The following is a 17,456-nucleotide window of genomic DNA, read 5'->3' as shown; positions in this document are numbered from 1 at the left end:
AAGTGCTGCACATTGCACTGCTTGGTGGAAACAGCAGGAAGTGGGATGAGGCTATACAGGTATGTGGTTTCTCTTACTGCCAATGCACAAACAATGTTTTGTGAAGTGGGATGAGGCTATACAGGTATGTGGTGTCTCTTACTGCCAATGCACAAACAATGTTTTGTGAAGTGGGATGAGGCTATACAGGTATGTGGTGTCTCTTACTGCCAATGCACAAACAATGTTTTGTGAAGTGGGATGAGGCTATACAGGTATGTGGTGTCTCCTACTGCCAATGCACAAACAATGTTTTGTGAAGTGGGATGAGGCTATACAGGTATGTGGTGTCTCTTACTGCCAATGCACAAACAATGTTTTGTGAAGTGGGATGAGGCTATACAGGTATGTGGTGTCTCTTACTGCCAATGCACAAACAATGTTTTGTGAAGTGGGATGAGGCTATACAGGTATGTGGTGTCTCTGCACAAACAAGTGAAAGTAACTGGACTGCTCTGTGGAAACGAAGCTTTCAAGACATGAGGAAGGGTTGTAAAGCAACACTTAAGTAGCACTGACTTGGTTTTTTTGGGGTGTTTTTTTGGTTTCACAAGTTTTGCTTTGAATCAACATGGACATTGGTGTCAGAAGTGGGATGCCTAAAAAAATAGGCCGACTTCTTGATTGAAACAGGCTGCAATCTAGGCAAATCTGAAGGAGGGCAAGTGACGACTGAATGACGTTTAGACTGGCAGGACAGGATGTTGGATGGGATGCAGGCTGGGCGTGAAGAGGGGATGAAACGGGCGTTCACGAGACCGATGAAGTGCTCGTCCAGTAAGCGGCCTCGCGGTCGCGGCCATGCATTTGATTTCCTTGGCACCATTAAAAGGCGGTATTTGTTGAGCGCCGTCGGCTGCAGGCGCTTGCCGTGTCGTCCTTGTTGTCCTGACACCTGCCAGACCCACTGTGAGGCTTGCTTGGTTGCGTCCGCACACACACACACACACACACACACACACACACACACACACACACACACACACACACACATTAGCCCAGCCAGGCATTGCCCGCAGACACACTTCCCGCCCTCCCTCATTCATCTTTCATTAGCGCGGCGCTCACGGGAGAAGCTGCACACACACACACACACACACACACACACACACACACACACACACACACACACACACACACACACACACACGATCTAACCGCCTCCCCTCCATACCCATCTATCGCATTGCGCCCGTAATCTCCCTGGTTTGTCTCGCTCGTGTCTCGCTATCAGTCTTTCTTGATATCTCGCCTCCTCTGTCCTCCCTTGCCTCCTCGACCTTCCCTTTCACCCCCCCCCCCCCACCCCCCCCCACCCTCCTCTCCTCTCTCCAAGGGCTCTCCTTCTCCTTTTCGCTGCCTTTTTTCACATTCTCACCTCTTTACTGTGTTCTCCCCCCCTCCCTCCCCTCCCTCCTCCTCCTTCCTGTGCAGCGCCGTTTCTCTGACACTCGTCTTCCACAACCCCCCGCCTCCGTCTCTCTCTCTCTCTCGCTCGCTCGCCCGCTCTTTCTTCCTTTCATTTCGCTCTCCCTCGATGGAGGGGAAAGGCTCTTTGCCTCTAATTGCGGCTGTTCCGTTGCCATGGTGCGTGTTGCTCGGTGCCGCGCTCATTCATGTGCGTGAGTGTGTGTGTGTGTGTGTGTGTGTGTGTGTGTGTGTGTGTGTGTGTGTTAGAGAGAGAGAGAGTGTGTGTGGCAGGCAGATGATTGCTTGCTGCCAGCTCTCGTTTCCCGGACGCCGATCGCGTTTCTTTGCGGCAGCAGGAGGGGGAAAAATGAGATGCCAGAAATAGCCCCCCTCGCACACACACACACACACACACACACACACACACACGCACACACACACATACATACGCACACACATACACACACACACACACGCACACACGCTAGCTGGCTTAGAGATGCGCGCACACCCAAAATGTACATTCACCGCTTTTCCTGTCCACCTGACATCCTCCACGCATGTGACCTCGCACGCACAGACCTTTTCAGTGTGTGCGTGTGTGTGCGTGTGTGTGTGTGTGTGTGTGTGTGCGTGTGTGTGCGTGTGTGTGTGTGTGTGCGTGTGTGTGTCCTGCAGCGCCAAAGAGGTTGTGCGGGGACTTTGTGATGTATTTCACCTTGAATGGGAAGTGAAATGAAGGTGAGCAGCAGCTGCTGTGCTCCTCCACAGCATTTATGCGGCCTGCATTTGCCGTCGCAACACAATTTAGTGAGACCTTTAAGTCCCGACGCTTTCGCCCCTTAACGTGTTTTCATGGCGTTGTACGTGAGACCTCTCCCTTTCCCAACCTGTTGCCATGCCAACCCTCTGGGAAGGAGATGACTTTCCCTCTTCTCAACTTTTTCCAGTGTTTGTATATATGTACACATAAATGTATGTTTTTTTGTGGGGACAGATTAATAAAAAATAAAGCTTCTGCTGCAAAAGAGGATAAGAGAGGATTATGAGCAGATTTGAGAACAAATCTACATAATCATCTTCCGGGCTGCACACCTGCAGTTCTGTCTCGAGGTTTGACAAAAGGGAAACCACCTCAGCTGTTCTTCACGGAGTGTGACAAAGGAAGATAGAAAATCATTATTAAGAATTGTGCTGCTTATCATTAATAACTGATGAGGAGTTATGTACAGTCAACATGAGGTCTTTTTGTCACAGAAACCTAACTTAGCAATGAGTAGAAGTAGATATCTGTGTCGCGATATAAGTGCTTGATATTGATCATTACTGATATTTTTATGACGTAAATCCAAAAAACTGCCATACTTTCCAAATGACTTCCTGTTTTATCGACAATTTCTTTGCTCTCTGAAGCACTCGTTGTTACTTTCTCTTCTCACTCCATGCAAGGAATCAACTGCGAGACAACAAGATGGCGCCACCAAACGTGATAGTTGATACTGATTGGCTGTTAGCGTGTCCCTCCCACTGATCACTCATCACTTCCTTGCTTTCTTCAGATAAAGTATTAAAATAAATGGTCAAACGTTTTATCAAGCGTATTTTTTATTTATATAATGTAGGTGTCTATTGCGATATACACTATCATGTTAAAGTATTTGGCCAGCCATCCAAATGATGAGAATCAGGTGTCCTAATCACTAATCACAGGTGTATACAATCCAGCACTTAGGCATGGAGACTGTTTCTACTAACATGTGTGAAAGAATGGGCCACTCTCAGTGATTTCCAGCATGGAACTGTCACAGGATGCCACCTGTGCAACAAATCCAGTCCTGAAATTTCCTCGCTCCTAAATATTCCAAAGTCAACTTTATTATAATAAAAGTGAAGAGTTTGGGAACAACAGCAACTCAGCCACCAAGTGGTAGGCCAGGTAAACTGCCAGAGAGGTCAGCATAGTGCAAAGTGGTAGGCCAGGTAAACTGCCAGAGAGGTCAGCATAGTGCAAAGTGGTAGGCCAGGTAAACTGCCAGAGAGGTCAGCATAGTGCAAAGTGGTAGGCCAGGTAAAGTGACAGAGAGGTCAGCATAGTGCAAAGTGGTAGGCCAGGTAAACTGCCAGAGAGGTCAGCATAGTGCAAAGACTTTCTGCACAGTGACTTGCTACACAGCTCCAAACTTCATGTCACCTTCCAATTAGCCCACGTACAGTACGCAGAGAGCTTCATTGAATGGGTTTCCATGGCCGAGCAGCTGCATCTAAGTCATACATCACCAAGTCCAATGCAAAGTGTGGGATGCAGTGGTGTAAAGGACATCACCACTGGACTCTAGAGCAGTGGACACGCCTTCTCTGGACTGATGAATCACACTTTTCCATCTGATGGACCAGTCTGGGTTTGGAGGTTGCCAGGAGAACGCTACATTTTGGACTGCATTGTGCCGAGTGTGAAATTTGGTGGAGGAGGAATTATGGTGTGGGTTTGTTTTTCAGGAGTTGGGCTTGGCCTCTTAGTTCCAGTGAAAGGAACTTTGAATGCTCCAGGATACCAAAACATTTTGGACAATTCCATGCTCCCAACCTTGTGGGAACAGTTTGGAGCGGGCCCCTTCCTCTTCCAACATGACCGTGCACCCGTGCACAAAGCAAGGTCCATAAAGACATGGATGACAGAGTCTGCTGTGGATGAACTTGACTGGCCTGCACAGAGTCCTGACCTGAACCCGATAGAACACCTTTGGGATGAATTAGAAGGGAGACTGAGAGCCTGGGATTGAACCCCAGTAACCAGCAACCCTCCGATTGCTGGCACGGCCACTCTACCAACTTCGCCACGCCGTCCCCCTGTATATATATATATATATACATATATATATATATATATATATATATATATATATATATATATATATATATATATATATATATATATAGGGGGGGTTACCCACATATGCGGTCCTCTCCAAGGTTTCTCATAGTCATTCACATTGACGTCCCACTGGGGTGAGTTTTTCCTTGCCCGTATGTGGGCTCTGTACCGAGGATGTCGTTGTGGCTTGTACAGCCCTTTGAGACACTTGTGATTTAGGGCTATATAAATAAACATTGATTGATTGATTGACTGATTGATTGATTGATTGATATATAATTTTATGGAAAAAATAAAAAAATAAATACAAATAAAATAAAAAAATACAAATAAAATAGAAAAAAAAAGATTGAGCCCGAGTACCACTTTTGGTACCTGTACCACAGTTTGAGAATCGCTGGTTTACATGGTTTCTTTTTAGTAAAGTGCTACAATGCAGACTAGTTTGGACTGTGGGAATTCTTTGATTTTTAGGAAATGAAGAAAAAGTTTTAGATTGTAGCCTCGTCTCTACCGAACAATGGCTGTGCACTTCTTTTATCTTTGACCTTTTATGAATTCCACCAGCAAGGTTAAGTGTTTCCAAACGGGAGACTTTTAACGACAAAAAGGTGGTTTTCAAAGTCTGACTTCTCCTTGGCACGACCCATGACTCCTTATGCACTATTTGTGTAGCTAGGTGGCCGTTACACTTCCTGTCCCTCACTTGTTGTGCTGGAAGTCAGCTGTGATACATTTCACCGTGGCGAAGGTCTCAGAAGTACAGAGAAGTTCCACGAGAGGGGCAAAATAATGCAAGGGAAAATGTCTGAAAGCGTCTTGTATTACAACCATCTCTTCCTTTCCACGCATGGTCAGGTTTTCCTCCCCGGCGGATCACAAGTAGCCTGGGGATGACTTTCCGAGCGCCGAGGTCAGCCGCGGTGGCGGCCTCTTATTTTCGGCGGCAGCTGGCAGGAATTGCTGTGAGCAGCATACGCTTTGATTCCCTGGCTGATAGATCAATCAAAAGCATTAGTGGCACGCTAATACAAGGTTAATCCAGGGTTAATGGCCGGCCACCGTCCTTCTCGGGGGCGGCCATTGCTTTGCACACGGGGCAATAGGAAGCGATGAAAGCCAAGCGCTGGCCAAAGGGGAGAAATGTGTGAGCGGGCAGGAAGGATGCTACGGTGAGGATGACAAATGTGTGAGCGGGCAGGAAGGATGCTACGGTGAGGATGAGAGGAGCGGAATGGCTTCCCTGCTTCTTTCCCCTGTCCTTGTAAAGTGCTGCGTGCTGTCGAAGCGGCAGCCAAGAATGTGTCAGCCCAGACGTCTCGCGCTGCCTAATGGGCTCTTAAACGCTGATATAAAGCTCGCCTCGCTCCTTCTCGCCCTCCCCTCCCCCCCTCGTGACTGTGACGCTCGCTCTCATTACTTCTCCTTTTCACCCTTCCTTGGCGCTCTGTCACTCACTTGTCCTCTTCCGCTTCATCTGACAACCTCTCCTTTTTCCCCTCTCTTCTATCGTTACCTTTGAACCAGGTTTTGTCTTTTTTATTTTCAACTTCCATGTGCCACTTTGTCGCCCTCCTCCCAGGCTCCATAATGGCCTCCACCCGCAGGATCCATCCTTCTCCCTCACCCTGTTGCACGTCCTGTCCGCCCCTCTGCACGGCTTGGCCAATGCCTTCGTATTTGGCCTGGATCGGGACTGGTGGAGCCTCCTGAGCCCTACTGGCATGCAGGTACCAACATACACAAGCTGTCTTGAAAATCACAAACACAAATGTCCACTGCAGAGGATGCTGGCTCTCAGGAGGTTGCAGGTCCCCGTTTTAAAACAAGCAAGCAGTCAAATGTGTCTCCTGAGCCTGTTTATGAGCATTGAAACGTGTTTGCCCCACTTCTGAGACAATAAGGTTAATTAGCTTGCAAAAAAGGCTTTGCTACACTTCCAAGTCCTAATAGTCGTATTGTCGCGAGCAGAATTGGACTGTGAACACAGACGCAGGATTTCAGAAGCAGTTCTTTATTTATGACAAGGGAAGGGATCCAAAGCGGGAGAAACAAAGCAGGCTATTAAACAGATCTAACTCCACCACTAAATGTACAAAAGTATTAACAAACTCAAAACGCTCCAGCTACGGAGGGAAAAAGGTTCTAAGACGGGTCAGGAACCTTTTTGGCTGAGAGAGCCATGAAAGCCAAATATTTGAAAATGCATTTCCTTGAGAGCCATATCATATTGTTTTAAAACTGAATACAACTAAATGTGTGCAGTTTGAAGTAAGACCAACATTTAAGTATAATAAGTCTCTTACTCTTTTTAAATAACATTGTTATTCTGAAACCAGCCATTAAAGGCCTACTGAAATGAAATGTTTTTATTTAAACGGGGATAGCAGATCTATTCTATGTGTCATACTTGATCATTTCGCAATATTGCCATATTTTTGCTGAAAGGATTTAGTAGAGAACAACGACGATAAAGATTGCAACTTTTGGCATCTGACAAAAAAAAGGCTTGCCCCTACCGGAAGTAGCGTGACGTAGTCAGTTGAACATTTCCGCAAAGTTCCCTATTGTTTACAATGATGGCGGCCAGAAGTGAGAGCGATTTGGACCGAGAAAGCGACAATTTCCCCATTAATTTGAGCAAGGATGAAAGATTTGTGGATGAGTAAAGTGCAAGTGAAGGACTAGAGGGCAGTGGAAGCGATTCAGATAGGGAAGATGCTGTGAGAGGCGGGTGGGACCTGATATTCAGCTGGGAATGACTACAAGAGTAAATAAACACAAGACATATATATACTCTATTAGCCACAACACAACCAGGCTTATATTTAATATGCCACAAATTAATCCTGCATAATAACACCTGCGTGTTTGTTATGCTAGCTCCTAGCTACTAGCTCCCGTCCATATAACCTGCCAATACAATTCAAACACCTGCACAACACACACACTCACTCAGCCCAAAGGACCGTTCACCTAACCCAAGGTTCATAAAGCTTATATATTTACCCAAAGTTACGTACGTGACACGCACGTACAGGCAAGCGATCAAATGTTTGGAAGCGCAGCTGCGTACTCATGGTACAGCGTCTGCGTCTGTGTATCCAAATCAAAGTAATCCTGGTAAGAGTCTCTGTTGTCCGAGTTCTTCGATCTTGACTGCATCTTTCGGGAATGTAAACAATGAAACGCCGGCTGTGTTGTGTTGCTGACTTCCCTCGCAAAATACTCCGCTTCGCACCGACAACTTTCTTCTTTGCTTGCTCAGCTTCTTTCTCCATACTGCAATGAACAAATTGCAACAGATTCACCAACACAGATGTCCAGAATCACGTGGAATAATGAGATGAAAACAGAGCTAGTTTGTATTGGCTTCAATGGGCTACCGATACTTCTGTTTCACTGGCGCATAAGTCATCGTCCAAAAGAGTTTTCAAGCGGAAGTTTCGCGGGAAATGTAAAATGTCACTTTATAAGTTAACCCGGCCGTATTGGCATGTGTTGCAATGTTAAGATGTCATCATTGATATATAAACTATCAGACTGCGTGGTCGCTAGTAGTGGCTTTCAGTAGGCCTTTAATAAATAGAATACTTCTTACCATTAATGCAACTTCTTGAACAGGTGCGGTAGAAAACGGATGGATGGATTCAAATGCATGAGAATGTTTTATATTTTGAACCTTATTTTTAACACTGTGATTACCAGCGGAAATATTCAATACTTATGGTGGTAAGCAATGTCAGCTCAGATTTACCTGAGAGCCAGATGCAGTCATCAAAAGAGCCACATGCTCCTTACCCCTGTTCTAAGACATAAAACTACCAAATACAACAAAAAGAACTCCAATGGAGGTGATACTATGAAAATAACCTTACCTGAAAAAGATAAAAACCAAACTCTCTCCTGAGGATCCAAGGTAGCACAAAAGTGTGTCTGTGACCAAGAAACACAAGAAGATACGAGACACTCTGGCACAGGACAGGACAGGACAGGACAGGACAGGACAGGACAGGACAGCACAGGACAGGACAGGACAGGACAGGACAGCACAGGACAGGACAGGACAGCACAGCACAGGACAGGACAGGACAGAAAGAGGACAGGACAGGACAGAAAGAGGACAGGACAGCACAGGACAGGACAGGACAGCACAGGACAGCACAGCACAGGACAGGACAGGACAGGACAGAAAGAGGACAGGACAGGACAGCACAGGACAGGACAGCACAGGACAGCACAGGACAGGACAGGACAGCACAGGACAGCACAGGACAGGACAGAAAGAGGACAGGACAGGACAGGACAGCACAGGACAGCACAAGACAGGACAGAAAGAGGACAGGACAGGACAGCACAGGACGGGGCAGGACAGAAAGAGGACAGGACAGAAAGAGGACAGGACAGGACAGGACAGAAAGAGGACAGGACAGAAAGAGGACAGGACAGGACAGGACAGCACAGGACAGGACAGAAAGAGGACAGGACAGGACAGGACAGGACAGAAAGAGGACAGGACAGAAAGAGGACAGGACAGGACAGAAAGAGGACAGGACAGGACAGGACAGGACAGAAAGAGGACAGGACAGAAAGAGGACAGGACAGAAAGAGGACAGGACAGGACAGGACAGAAAGAGGACAGGACAGGACAGGACAGGACAGAAAGAGGACAGGACAGAAAGAGGACAGGACAGGACAGGACAGAAAGAGGACAGGACAGGACAGAAAGAGGACAGGACAGGACAGAAAGAGGACAGGACAGAAAGAGGACAGGACAGGACAGAAAGAGGACAGGACAGAAAGAGGACAGGACAGGACAGGACAGAAAGAGGACAGGACAGAAAGAGGACAGGACAGAAAGAGGACGAGACATTTAACAAGTGAAATCAAACGATGACACGCGAGGAAAGGCAAGTGACCTGAAACGAGACGGAGATTTAAACTGCTTTTCAAAATAAAACAGGAAGTGACAAGACAACCTGAAACCAGACAGAATCCAGAGAAGACTTCACTCAGGTGTGACATCTACAGTGCTGGTGAAAAGTGTAAAGAATATCATGTCATGGCGGTCTGGACTTTACAATCATTATTATTTGTTTGTGATGTAGTGATTGGAGCACATACTTGTTGTTGTTGTTGTGATGTAGTGATTGGAGCACATACTTGTTGTTGTTGTGATGTAGTGATTGGAGCACATACTTGTTGTTGTTGTGATGTAGTGATTGGAGCACATACTTGTTGTTGTTGTGATGTAGTGATTGGAGCACATACTTGTTGTTGTTGTTGTGATGTAGTGATTGGAGCACATACTTGTTGTTGTGATGTAGTGATTGGAGCACATACTTGTTGTTGTGATGTAGTGATTGGAGCACATACTTGTTGTTGTTGTGATGTAGTGATTGGAGCACATACTTGTTGTTGTTGTGATGTAGTGATTGGAGCACATACTTGTTGTTGTTGTGATGTAGTGATTGGAGCACATACTTGTTGTTGTTGTGATGTAGTGATTGGAGCACATACTTGTTGTTGTTGTGATGTAGTGATTGGAGCACATACTTGTTGTTGTTGTGATGTAGTGATTGGAGCACATACTTGTTGTTGTTGTGATGTAGTGATTGGAGCACATACTTGTTGTTGTTGTGATGTAGTGATTGGAGCACATACTTGTTGTTGTGATGTAGTGATTGGAGCACATACTTGTTGTTGTGATGTAGTGATTGGAGCACATACTTGTTGTGATGTAGTGATTGGAGCACATACTTGTTGTTGTTGTGATGTAGTGATTGGAGCACATACTTGTTGTTGTGATGTAGTGATTGGAGCACATACTTGTTGTTGTGATGTAGTGATTGGAGCACATACTTGTTGTTGTTGTGATGTAGTGATTGGAGCACATACTTGTTGTTGTTGTTGTGATGTAGTGATTGGAGCACATACTTGTTGTTGTTGTGATGTAGTGATTGGAGCACATACTTGTTGTTGTTGTGATGTAGTGATTGGAGCACATACTTGTTGTTGTTGTGATGTAGTGATTGGAGCACATACTTGTTGTTGTTGTGATGTAGTGATTGGAGCACATACTTGTTGTTGTGATGTAGTGATTGGAGCACATACTTGTTGTTGTTGTGATGTAGTGATTGGAGCACATACTTGTTGTTGTTGTGATGTAGTGATTGGAGCACATACTTCTTGTTGTTGTGATGTAGTGATTGGAGCACATACTTGTTGTTGTTGTGATGTAGTGATTGGAGCACATACTTGTTGCTCACTAAAACATTCATGAAGTTTGCTTCTTTTATGAATTTATTATGGCTCTACTGCAAATGTGAGGGTGAAAAGTATACATACAGCAATGTTAATATTTGCTTCCTTGGCAAGTTGACCTGCAATAAGACACTTTTGGTAGCCATCCACAAGCTTCTGCTTGACCACTTGACCACTAAATTGCTGCAGTTCAGCTAAATGTGTTGCTTTTCTGACATGGACTTGTTTCTTCAGCATTGTCCACACCTTTAAGTCAGGACTTTGGTAAGGCCATTCTAAAACCTTCATTCTAGCCTGATTTAGCCATTCCTTGACCACTTTTGAGGTGTGTTTGGGGTCATTGTCCAGTTGGAACACCCAACTGCACCCAACCTCCGGGCTGATGATTTTAGCTTGTCCTGAACTATTTGGAGCTAATCCTCCTTTTTCATTGTCCCATTCAAAGCAGCAGTTCCATTGGCAGCAAAACAGGCCCAGAGCATAATACCACCATGCTTGACAGTAGGAATGGTGTTCCTGGGATTAAAGGCCTCACCTTTTCTGGGTATTGTGGCCAAACAGCTCCATGTTTGTTGTATCTGACATCACATGGACAAAGATAAGACCTTCTGGAGGAAAGTTCTGCTAAATATTTTAATTGTTCTATTGCAATTTCTAGTATTTGCTCAGCCAAGGTTCCAGGTATACTGAGCCGATACCATATGGGTGTCAGGAAAGCTCATTGGTCCGGAAGCTTTGAAATTGTAACGTTAGAGCAGGTATCTTCAGAAGGGGGTCATGGCGTCCGCAGAAGTACTGCAGGGGGGTGGTGAAGTGTTATTGAAGTATGATCCTCAAATGGATGGGACACACTGTAGTGTTGCATGACTCACTTTCAAATACAACCCTGACTAAATAATGCTATTCATCTTAGCAATTAGGATAGGAAGCAATTAGCACTCTAGTTGCCAGCTAGTGATTAGCTGCGCTATACTTGGAATAGAAAACATTGAAGACTCACCTTGTACACTGCCGTATCAATGTATTCCACAGTCCGTATCAATGTGCCGTATCAATGTATTCCACAGTCCGTATCAATGTGCCGTATCAATGTATTCCACAGTCCGTATCAATGTGCCGTATCAATGTATTCCACAGTCCGTATCAATGTGCCGTATCAATGTATTCCACAGTCCGTATCAATGTGCCGTATCAATGTATTCCACAGTCCGTATCAATGTGCCGTATCAATGTATTCCACAGTCCGTATCAATGTGCCGTATCAATGTATTCCACAGTCCGTATCAATGTGCCGTATCAATGTATTCCACAGTCCGTATCAATGTGCCGTATCAATGTATTCTACAGTCCGTATCAATGTGCCGTATCAATGTATTCCACAGTCCGTATCAATGTGCCGTATCAATGTATTCCACAGTCCGTATCAATGTGCCGTATCAATGTATTCCACAGTCCGTATCAATGTGCCGTATCAATGTATTCCACAGTCCGTATCAATGTGCCGTATCAATGTATTCCACAGTCCGTATCAATGTGCCGTATCAATGTATTCCACAGTCCGTATCAATGTGCCGTATCAATGTATTCCACAGTCCGTATCAATGTGCCGTATCAATGTATTGCACAGTCCGTATCAATGTGCCGTATCAATGTATTCCACAGTCCGTATCAATGTGCCGTATCAATGTATTCCACAGTCCGTATCAATGTGCCGTATCAATGTATTCCACAGTCCGTATCAATGTGCCGTATCAATGTATTGCACAGTCCGTATCAATGTGCCGTATCAATGTATTCCACAGTCCGTATCAATGTGCCGTATCAATGTATTCCACAGTCCGTATCAATGTGCCGTATCAATGTATTCCACAGTCCGTATCAATGTGCCGTATCAATGTATTCCACAGTCCGTATCAATGTGCCGTATCAATGTATTCCACAGTCCGTATCAATGTGCCGTATCAATGTATTCCACAGTCCGTATCAATGTGCCGTATCAATGTATTCCACAGTCCGTATCAATGTGCCGTATCAATGTATTGCACAGTCCGTATCAATGTGCCGTATCAATGTATTCCACAGTCCGTATCAATGTGCCGTATCAATGTATTCCACAGTCCGTATCAATGTGCCGTATCAATGTATTCCACAGTCCGTATCAATGTGCCGTATCAATGTATTCCACAGTCTCCTACTTTGCTGCACCGCTTGCCCTCAGTGTCCTGTGGAATCAAATTTGACAACACATGCTAATGTTAGCCTACCTTGTTGCCGTGCCTTGATATCTGGATGCTGCACTATTATACTCCACTGTCTCCACTTTGCTGCACCCTCCACACTTTGCTGCACCCTCCACACTTTGCTGCACCCTCCACACTTTGCTGCACCCTCCACACTTTGCTGCACCCTCCACACTTTGCTGCACCCTCCACACTTTGCTGCACCCTCCACACTTTGCTGCACCCTCCACACTTTGCTGCACCCTCCACACTTTGCTGCACCCTCCACACTTTGCTGCACCCTCCACACTTTGCTGCTGCCCTCATTCTCTTGTAGGATACAATTTAAGGATGCATTGTAATGTTAGCTTATCCTGTTGCCGTGTCTTTCTACAGGACGCTGCAATATTATACTCCACAGTCTCTGCTTTGCTGCTGCGCTCCGTTTTCTTGCTGCCCTCAGTCTCTTGTCGGATCAAATTTGAGGACATATGCTAATGTTAGCTTATCCTGTCGTGTGCCTTATTTGTGGACGCTGCAGTATTATAGCACACATTCTCCACTTTGCTGCAGGGCTGCATTTCTGTGCTGCCCTCAGTCTCCCCTTGGATATAAAATGTCTTGACAAGAAACATCTTGAGGACGAGAGCCTCATTGTCCTCAATTGGTGTTGAATGTGAGCTTGTCTTTTGTGTTCTCTGTGGAACAGTTTTTCAAAGTTTCCCACTACTAAGGAGGTACTATTTTGGAGGGGTCGGCATGGCAACTATAGATTTTCTTTTGTCCTACAAGCTGAACATTAAAGTGATTAAAGTGATTTGCTGCAGCGCTTCGTTGTCTTGTGTCTCCTTACTGAGAAGTAAATCTTGGAGGCGGCCATTGTCCTCTATTGTTTGTTCGCGTCTGGTTCTAAAAGACAATTCAACTTGTTTTCATGCTGCCTTCGCCCTCCTTTTGGATTTACTTTCACATGCTGAGAAGTAAATGCAGGCAACCCTCATTCTCCTCCATTGCTGTTGTCTGTTAGAATCATATTTCTATATTCAACAAGTTATAAACAAACGTGCAGTCCGTTTACTTGCTGCTCTTCCTTTGGATAAAATGTGTCTCCATTTTGGGAGAAAAAAAAATCAACTGAAGACAGTAGTTCACTTTTGTTGTTGTTTATTAGCATGTCTCCTTAGGACTGATGCCTTCATCCAGGCCAAGGCAATATATATATTTATTGTTGCAGACGACAAAACACGGCTAATGCTAACGCCAAAAAGAAAATTGTCATCAGTGGTTTCGATTTGCGGCATCAAGTTTGGAACAAATGACTGCACGCTGCAAAGTTTGATTAAAACAGTCAGCAGCACAAGAAATGTATTCCAACATCTGAAATGGAATGATCCACCCAAGTGGGTGAAATGCAACTCTCTACGAAGCAAACAAGAACATAACAACTAAAAAGCAGCTTAGTGTAGTGGAATCATTTACACGATGTGTGATGAGGAAGGAGCACAGTGGAAAACAAAGACCAAAGCAGTCGCTCTGCACCTTGCGAAAGATTTGGCGGCCAAGCAGTGGAAAAAGCCTGCCTTCATTCACACATAAACTAGAGAGCTCGCAATGCTACATATTTATTTACACATGTATTTTATTCATTTATGTTCTATCTCAAATGTAGGAGTTTACTTATTCGCATGCAATGATATGCTACATTTTTGTTCACAGATGTATTTTATTCAATACAGAAGTTTTGCCTCACATAGGAAGTTCTATTTTGAATAACTTCATTTGATTAAGACATATTGATCAACATATGAGCAAATGCATCACAGTAAATAGGCTAGAAATATCTACTAGAACTCAAATGATTTATATGTTGATTAAAAAAATACATATTTTCTACAAAATCCAATTTATATTTGTTCTAAAAAGAACCCATTGGATAAAAAATATAAGAGTAAGATGCAGTTTATGCAGTGCCATTTCAAACTACTAGTTTTTGATCAAATTAAAGTGAAACTTGTTTTGAATTATGTCTGTCATTAGTTTCATTCACTCATTGTTTTGTTTTTGTTTTGTTTTTCTGTCCTGTCCAGCAAAATCATGTTTGTTGATGTAGATGTTTATATCTGCTGCTGTGGGATACTTCTCTTTTTGCCTTATTTGGATTTGACTTTATTAAATGGATTTATTTATTGTTTGGTGCAGCCGGGCCGGAGCAGGAGGGGATGGAAAGAGAAAAAAAGGAAGACAGAGGGGGAATTTGTGGGAACAGTAGGGGGATAAGACAGAGACAACAACAGAACAACATCAGCGTACCAAATATGATAGTAAAAGTGATAGCAAACAAGAGTATATCTTAATAAGTTAGAAATGACAATGAACATTATTGCACTACAATTGGAGCAATACAAATACTAGAAATAGCACTATTGATAATGAATAATACTTTTAATAATTACCTCTATTATCAACAATACAATTATTTCAAATGCAACAATACATAAAAGATAAGTAGAGGCTGAAGAAAGAGAAGCCACTTATATTGACCTTATAGTTTGTTATAGTAAATTTAGGTTAAGCTTTCTTTAAAAAGTAGCGGCAAAAATCGTAAATTGATTTTTGGTGAAAAAATGTAAGATTTAATTTCCAGGCTTTATCGCCCAGACCTACGTTCATTTCACCAAAGCATCTTCAATGTTAGTGGGGCAATATAGTCCTCAGTCTCCACTTGGATGCAGTCTTCCATTTTGTCACTACCCTCAGTCTCCACTTGGTTGCAGTCTTCCATTTTGTCACTACCCTCAGTCTCCACTTGGTTGCAGTCTTCCATTTTGTCACTACCCTCAGTCTCCACTTGGTTGCAGTCTTCCATTTTGTCACTACCCTCAGTCTCCACTTGGTTGCAGTCTTCCATTTTGTCACTACCCTCAGTCTCCACTTGGATGCAGTCTTCCATTTTGTCACTACCCTCAGTCTCCACTTGGTTGCAGTCTTCCATTTTGTCACTACCCTCAGTCTCCACTTGGTTGCAGTCTTCCATTTTGTCACTACCCTCAGTCTCCACTTGGATGCAGTCTTCCATTTTGTCACTACCCTCAGTCTCCACTTGGTTGCAGTCTTCCATTTTGTCACTACCCTCAGTCTCCACTTGGTTGCAGTCTTCCATTTTGTCACTACCCTCAGTCTCCACTTGGATGCAGTCTTCCATTTTGTCACTACCCTCAGTCTCCACTTGGTTGCAGTCTTCCATTTTGTCACTACCCTCAGTCTCCACTTGGTTGCAGTCTTCCATTTTGTCACTACCCTCAGTCTCCACTTGGTTGCAGTCTTCCATTTTGTCACTACCCTCAGTCTCCACTTGGTTGCAGTCTTCCATTTTGTCACTACCCTCAGTCTCCACTTGGTTGCAGTCTTCCATTTTGTCACTACCCTCAGTCTCCTCTTGGATGAAATGTGTGGGCAGCAACACACCTTTGTCTTGCTTCTTAGCGTGTCTCCTTCCAAACGATGCCTTCAATGTTTGCGTTCCGACTACTGTGGGGATTTTTTAAAGTGACTCACAAAGTCGTGCTCCTCGGTCGGCATGGCAACTGCAGAACTTCTCCACTCCGACAAGTTATACCGCCAACATCATTTTGAAACGTACAACCCTTCTGAGAACTTGCGTGCTCTGCAGCGGATATTTGTTTTTTGGTCCGTTGCTTATAAACCAGTCATAAAGTTTGCGACTCAAACTCAAATGTCCACTGCAGAGGACAATGTCTGTCCTGGGAGGATATTGTCGCTGTTGTTTTCTATTGTCAATTAAAATGCTAACAGGCAGTACTTTTCAGCTGGTTCCTAAACTCAGCTTTTATGCAAACACATGAAGGCTGGAAGATGTTTTGACATTGCAACTGCCGAGCCTCATTCCAATAAACGCCACCATCCATACTGTTAGCTGCGGATTTGTCTCAATCTAGCGACATTGACACTACTTGCGGATGTGAGCCCACGCTAATATCCAACCACGAGGTGGTAAACTGGTCTCTTGTGTTGTCACCCACTCAGCCAAGCTGACGGCGGGTCACGAGCACAAACTGGAAGAGAGGAATGTGTGCGATGACCTTCAACGCAAATGCCAATGTTTCGGCGTGGCGAGCATGGGGAGGAGGGCTGGGGAGGGAGGGTCAACCAAGAGAGAGAACGACGACAACACCAGTGAAATAGGATCGCGGCGCCTTCCTAAATCACGGCGGAAATGATGTTTGTGTCAGAGAATCAGGGGAGAGGCTACGTGACAGCGGCGTGCACACACGAGCCAGGCAGACAGGCTCCGTGTGCGTTCGTGACTAACAGCCGGTTGTTATTCATCTTGGCATGCGACTCCCAGCAGCCCCCTCACATCAGGTGCGAGATTGGCGGCGGCGGAGGGAGGAGGGAGGAGGGAGGAGGGGAATGGGAGGGGAGGGGAGGGTGACAAGGGGAGGTGGTGACGGCGGGGGTGGGCGCCTGTGAGACCGTCAAAACATTCCTTCCTCGGCGCAACGAATCTGCGCTTTCATCAAACACCTCAAACCCCCCCCCTCCTCCTCCTCCTCCTCCTCCTCCACCTCCTCCGTTCCTGCACTCTCGCCCGCCGCAACCGCCTCCTGGCAGCCACTGGCTCGCTCGCTTCC

General features: G+C 45.0%; 1 protein-coding gene across 3 annotated transcripts in view; it reads left to right on the top strand.

Annotated features, from left to right (window-relative positions):
- The window catches only part of si:dkey-100n23.5, a 178,324-nt gene that overhangs the window by 141,980 nt on the left and 18,888 nt on the right, over positions 1 to 17,456 (top strand). For 2 of the 3 annotated variants that reach the window (XM_062061738.1, XM_062061737.1), the window contains exon 12: positions 5,904 to 6,051. In XM_062061738.1, the coding sequence (XP_061917722.1) occupies positions 5,904 to 6,051 (148 nt within the window). Of the gene's footprint in view, positions 1 to 5,903; positions 6,052 to 13,200; positions 13,634 to 17,456 lie in introns of those variants that run through there. The other variant, XM_062061739.1, reaches the window with a different exon arrangement.

This window comes from Entelurus aequoreus, linkage group LG10 (assembly GCF_033978785.1).
Source record: "Entelurus aequoreus isolate RoL-2023_Sb linkage group LG10, RoL_Eaeq_v1.1, whole genome shotgun sequence".
NCBI classification, from domain to species: domain Eukaryota; kingdom Metazoa; phylum Chordata; class Actinopteri; order Syngnathiformes; family Syngnathidae; genus Entelurus; species Entelurus aequoreus.
Note: the sequence above shows the minus strand (reverse complement) of the source record. Positions and strands in the feature narration are given on the sequence as shown.